The 6,144-nt window shown below is 32.8% G+C and overlaps 1 protein-coding gene across 2 annotated transcripts in view; it reads right to left on the bottom strand.

The window, feature by feature from the left end:
• The window catches only part of LOC106478748 (succinate--CoA ligase [ADP-forming] subunit beta, mitochondrial-like), a 37,703-nt gene extending 32,312 nt beyond the window's left edge, over nucleotides 1-5,391 (bottom strand). For both annotated transcript variants that reach the window (XM_013939307.2, XM_022382388.1), the window contains exons 1-2: nucleotides 5,314-5,391; nucleotides 429-591 (exon numbers count right to left, since the gene is read on the bottom strand). In XM_013939307.2, the coding sequence (XP_013794761.1) occupies nucleotides 429-591; nucleotides 5,314-5,379 (229 nt within the window). In that variant the 5' untranslated portion in view covers nucleotides 5,380-5,391. The remainder of the gene's footprint in view (nucleotides 1-428; nucleotides 592-5,313) is intronic.
• Between the last annotated feature and the right edge of the window lie 753 nt (nucleotides 5,392-6,144).

Here is a 6,144-nt window from a genome sequence, read left to right as displayed (position 1 = left end):
AAAAGACATCATCGATGAGAATGGAGAATATTTCATTTGATAAATATTTTGTTTTTGATATACAAGTTGTTTGGGTTTTTTTCATTAATTTCTTGATGACCTAATACTTTTAGTTTAGTTTAGAGGATGGGACAGGCCAAGATGGACCAATAGATCCTTTGTTATCCCTAAACATTATACTTTGTGGTATGCTATAAAAATATTTTACAAAACTCATCCCTCAAAACAAAATCTACAGAAAATGTATGTTTTAAACAAATTTTGGTTTTACCACTCAAAAATAACTAGAAATGACATTATAATCAAAACTGCTTGTTATTTAATCATAATTCTCACAGAATAACTTGTAGAAGACAATTAAAAATCAAATAAGAATATCACACTCACAATCATTTGACTACATATGATATAAAAAAAAATTAGCACACCTAATTCTGCAGCAATATTTTCTGCTTCCTCAGGAGTGTCAGCTACTCCAAACTTAGGAACTTTAACTCCATTGTCTCGTAAAATACTCATGCTAATATGCTCATGTAGATTCAAGTTGCGTCGCTGCTGAAATTTTCCACATACAGCAGTTGTATTCTTGAGCTAAATTTCAAAGCAAAAAGAATGTTACATAAAAGTGTAATAAATGATACATAGTTATTAAAAAAACTGCATTATTTTGTAAAAGTACATGCTATTTCAAATTAGCATATTGCTTTTAAAAAAAGTTTATATTATGTGGCTAAATTTCTGTTATGTTCATTCATTATGTTAGGAAAACAAGTAGGTTAAAAAAATCAAGGAAACATAAAAATACAAAACCCTATAACCAGAGCACTTTTGAAAGGTGGAGCTTTCCTCATCTAGGGCAAATTTGAAAGGAAAGAAATAAAAATATATATTAAGTCAGATTTTGATTATCAGATATCAATTGTTGTCAGTGTTAGTAGCCTAAACAATCACCCAAGTTTAATTGTTAATTAGTAACTTTTTAATATGACTAGATACTAATTACTAACTATTTTTTATCCTGCATTTCAACAGCTTATCTGCTGCCATCTTTAGCGAACTTCTTAGAAAGTCTAACATGCTATCCACTTGACTGATGTTTTCCCTAGTAGAACTTGAATCAAATAACTGAATGTTTTCAAGAGGGGTGTCCAAATTTTGTTGTCTTCTATGTTAGGTTTGCTGTGTATTAGGCGGATGTAGAAGTCTTCTTTTATCTTTTTGCTTTTTTTTTCAGGTGTGACTCATATCCTATTATTTTAGTATTATTCCAATTTGTTATATGGTCTTATTTTTCCCGACATAGATCAGTATTACCAAGTTTTACACAGCAATTATGCTCCTGAATTTTAACTTTTATTGGTCTTTTTGTTTGTTTATTTGAACCCACCTTTACAAGGGATGTTGTACCTGGTGTTTTTTCTCTCTCCTTGGATCTTTAGATGTTTGGGGTGTACTAACTGCAATTGTATTGTATTGTGACTTCTGAATATTGTTTGAATTTTATTTTGTTTACATATCCTCTGAAATATGGGAATATGGTTGTATATCTTTAATTTCCTTCTTGATTATTCTTGGTGTTTATCATCATTTTCTTCTTCATCAAGTGTTCTGGCTATCCATTGTTAATGAAGGTTGTAGTGATATGTTTTTTCTTCCTTCTTCTTATCATTTTCAGCATTACAAATCTTGGTCATTCTGGAAACTAGATAGTCTATGACACCTGTCTTTACACCATCAGAGTAGTTTCATTTATAGTTGAGGTATTTACTTCTACCTATTGGTTTTCTCTAAACTCCTGTAATCATCAGATCAAAAAATTAGAGATAAAGTTTTCTTTTTCCATTGAGAATTGTATAATGGGATGTCATTTGTTCACGAATTCTTAATTCATGTCATTAGTATGTGGCCATTCTATAAATGTATTATCAACATATCAGAGCTAGATCTCGAGGCAAAGAACTGCCGTTTTGAATATGTTAACTTTAAAATGTTCCAAGTAGAGATTACTGAGTACTGAAGATAGAAATGTGTCCACAGCTAGACATTCTTGTTGTTGGTAGTATTTATCTTTATGTTGGATGTAGATTTTTTTGATAGAGAAAGTTTTGAGTTCTGCTATAATGGAGATTGTCAGTTGGATGCATTCCTTAAAGAGTTCTATCACTTTCAGGTTACTGGCATAGTATATATAGTGTCAAAAGTTTAGTGAAGAGGGTTGAAACATATTCTTGTAAAGTTTTTCGTGGTCAGCAGCAGCCATACTTAGCTTTGGGACCCTTGTTCAGGATAAATTTTGGAAACTTTGCTGTTCTCAGTTTACCATTGTTCATTAGCAGACCTTTTAAAGTTAATTGGATTAGGGCTTGGTTGGTCCCCTAGAGCTCATGGGCCCCTATGCACTGCATATTTTGCACACCTTGTATAGCCACCACTGTTTGTGGTTTCTTTTCAAAACTTTATGAAGTGAGCTGAGCAATGCTGTTAGCCCTACTAAATTGAGTAAACATTTTTCACTTTCCTACTCAACACAACTGTAATATTTTCCTAAAATAAGCACAAGTTGTTAGTCTGTTTTCTGATTCTCCAGAAGATATCAATTATAGCAACTTTTCCTATAAAGTGGAAACTTTATTAGGGAGCTGCTACAAGATTTTAATTTAAGTAGCCAATGTGATACATATATATTAAAAAAAAAAAGTCTGGGGAAGACCCAGGAAACCACAAACCAATTAATCTGATTTCCATTGTTGGTAAACTATATTGGAATGCATTGTCAGGAATCAAAACATTATGGTCAACAATGGACTATTTGGTCCCTGTACACCAACCCCTAAGAAAAAGCAAAAAGTTAAATCCACCTTTTATTGTTTTGGAAACCATCAGTTTTCTTTTTAAACTCTTGTAAGGCTCCAGCCTCTACTACTGCTGATGGCAACTCATTTGATTAGTCAATCACCCTGTCTTAAATAATGTCTTAAATGAAGCCTAGACTGCTCTGTCTGAATCTTAACCTTGTATCCTTTAAAGGTGGGATAGGGAAAAAAAATTCTGAGTACAGCTTTAGAGAAGAGAATTTCTTATCTTACTAATTTGCTGGAATTTTCTAAAGATTTTGCTTATCTGGATGAGGGTATCGCCATTGATGTTGTATACAGGTATCTAGACACATCAGTAATATCAATTTCAATAACAACCTTAAATACCTCAATCAGATCCCTTCTAACTTCTTTTTTTCATGAAAAACATTCCAGATCTTAACCTAACCTGTCCTCTTAAGACAACCTTTCCATCCCAGGTATTATCTTAGTAGCCCTCCTTTAAACCCCAACAATTCAAGGTCCTTTCTTAAGTAAGAAGTCCAAGACTGAACACAATACCCCAAATTGATTGTAAGGTGGTTGAATAAGAAATGAAAAGGATTTTTTTTAATGAAGTCCAGTCAAAGTAGACCCTTGTTACTAGTGCAGTGCCTCAGAGTTCAGTTCTTGGGCCTTGGCTTTTGCTGATTTACATGAATGATATTAATATGGACATATTTAGTAGCTTAGGTTACTGATGACATTAAACTCTTGGATATTTCTAGTTGTAATGACGAGGCTAAGTAACTGAGTTGAGATTGACTTTGATCAGTTGGTAAGTTGGACACATGTCGGGCAAATGACCGTTAATTAAATTATGAGCATGTTGGTTATGATAATTTGAATCACACATTTAATACAGATGGAAACCCACTTAATAGCATGATTGAAGAAAAGGAACTTGGTTTAGCTGGAGATTTGTCACTCAAGTCACCAAGGTAGTTCTCTGTTGTAAGAAGTAAAGCTAACATAATTTTATTACAAGTCAAAAGAGGTAATTATTTTTCTATCTAAAACACTAATTGGGCCTTACTTGTACAACTTTGGTCTCCTTATCTAAGAAAGAAAATTGACTTATTAGAAATGGTTCAGAAAAAGGGTTACAAGTATAATTCTAGGGATGAAAGGGTTATCTAATAGTCTTCTTGAGAAAAGAAGAGCAAGAAGTCATCTTATTGATGTTTATATGATTATGCTGTATTCTGAAGACTATAGAACAAGAAGACACCCACTTAAAATAAGGAAAAAAAAACAACCTAAGTATCAATTAATACAGTTTTAATTTACTAACAGCATGATTGTCTTATGGAATGAGTTGCTATTAGCAATAAGGCCAGTACTATCTTTACAGGAGTTTAAGATGGAAATTTTCTTGAAAAATAAAGGTTGAGAGCGTGAGTGTGCAGGGACAGCCTCGAGGGAACAAAAAAATCCCTAGTTGTTTGCATTTATGTTCCATTAGTAAAATTTTCACAAGAACTTCATCTTTCAAATTTATTCATTGAAAGATCTTAACAAGTCTACTGCTTTAACATCATCAACATTAATAGCCTTGTAAGCTATGTATATTTTAAAGTAAAAAAACACTGGTGTATTTGCAAGCAAGTAACTATTTTGTTTAATTAATAAAGAAATTTATGTCAGTAAAACTGAACTAGAACAATCATTAATCAAACTGTGAATATAATTTGCCAAAAAAAAAAGACCATGAATTGCCCATCAAAGTACCAACTAATAGTAATAACTAGAACATTCTAAATAGCTCTAGTTTGAAATAATTAAATTTGCCAACAAGACCTTTTGCATCTATAAATTATCTGATACAAAATTAAAATGTCTAAATTAACAATTTAAAGTGAATCTGGTATTCAGGTATCAATTTTCGTCATCACATAAGCTAACCTAGATTCATACAGAAGTAAATAATATTAAATATACAAGTTTAATACAGTAATCTTGCTTTATTATAAGTTTATATCAGCTCTTACTATCGTGAATGTTTAATATCATACTCATATTAATTATTAGTAGTATACTATTATCATACTCTGCGCCCATATCATTACACAATCCCGATTAGGAAAGTTGTTGGTGCTGTAAGTATAACTTATAGAATAACATTCTGTTGTTCCAAAGGGGGGACAAGGATTATCAACCTTTAATGAAAAAATTGTAGCCTTTGTAAAAATAAGTTATTTGAATCTTAGGCTGTAGTGTAGGGCTAGGACTCAGGAGGTGTAGGACTAGTACCACTACTTATAAGTTGTAATAGTAATAGTGTAGGCTCTAACGTATATGATAATATTGATATCATATGAGACTAGTTCAGTAGCTGTAACTAAGATTATGAGTCACTATGTTTTAAACTCTTTTGCTTACGCATACTTATCGTCATAACGTTTATCTCATAATTTTCTCGAAATTCAAAGATTGTAAATACATAAAAACAGCCTACCAAAGAACCATTTCTGAAGACTATTTTCTCTGCACAGCTCAACGTTCTACTCAGCAAGGACGCCATTTTCTTTAGACCTTCGGAACTAATATTGGGATCACCGCATAATATGATTTCCGTTTCCGGAAGGCGGTATTTTGGTACTACCCATTGAGCTCTGTACCTATGACTAACTATAAGTCAGTCATGGGCATTAGAAAATTCACAGGCAAACATATGCTAACCCACTATTTAGAGTGCATATGCGATTTTGAGACTCATAGTATTTCTCAATAAATATAGAGTATTAGTATCAGACCGTCTAAAGGAAGGCTTTTCCAGTGAAATCATAGTTCGCCATGTATATATATATATATATGTCCTTAGTTTTGTAAATTACACCATTGTATTAGGTTTGTTTATTTGTTTTGAATTTCGCGCAAAGTTACACGAGGGCTATCTGCGCTAGCCGTCCCTAATTTAGCAGTGTAAGACTAGAGGGAAGGCAGCTAGTCATCACCAACCACCGCCAACTCTTGGGCTACTCTTTTACCAACGAATTGTCACATTATTGCGAGTCGAGCGCCCTAACCACCTGTCCATGCCGGGCCGCTTGTATAAGATCGTCAAGAAATTAATATTGCGTTTTCGAACACTTTCATTAACCAGCCCCCAAAAACGTACATCACGTATAATACTGTTACGTCTCCGTTCGTTAGTTGATTTTCCGTAACTTCGTTCCCACGAAACTTTAGCGAATCAAGTCCTTTCTTAATAAAACTGGTTTATTCTTTCTGAATATAACTTTACCGATACACTTATTTTCAACAGTCGCTCTATAACAAACGCAAT

This window comes from Limulus polyphemus, unplaced genomic scaffold, assembly GCF_000517525.1.
Source record: "Limulus polyphemus unplaced genomic scaffold, Limulus_polyphemus-2.1.2 Scaffold246, whole genome shotgun sequence".
NCBI classification, from domain to species: Eukaryota; Metazoa; Arthropoda; class Merostomata; order Xiphosura; family Limulidae; genus Limulus; species Limulus polyphemus.
Note: the sequence above shows the minus strand (reverse complement) of the source record. Positions and strands in the feature narration are given on the sequence as shown.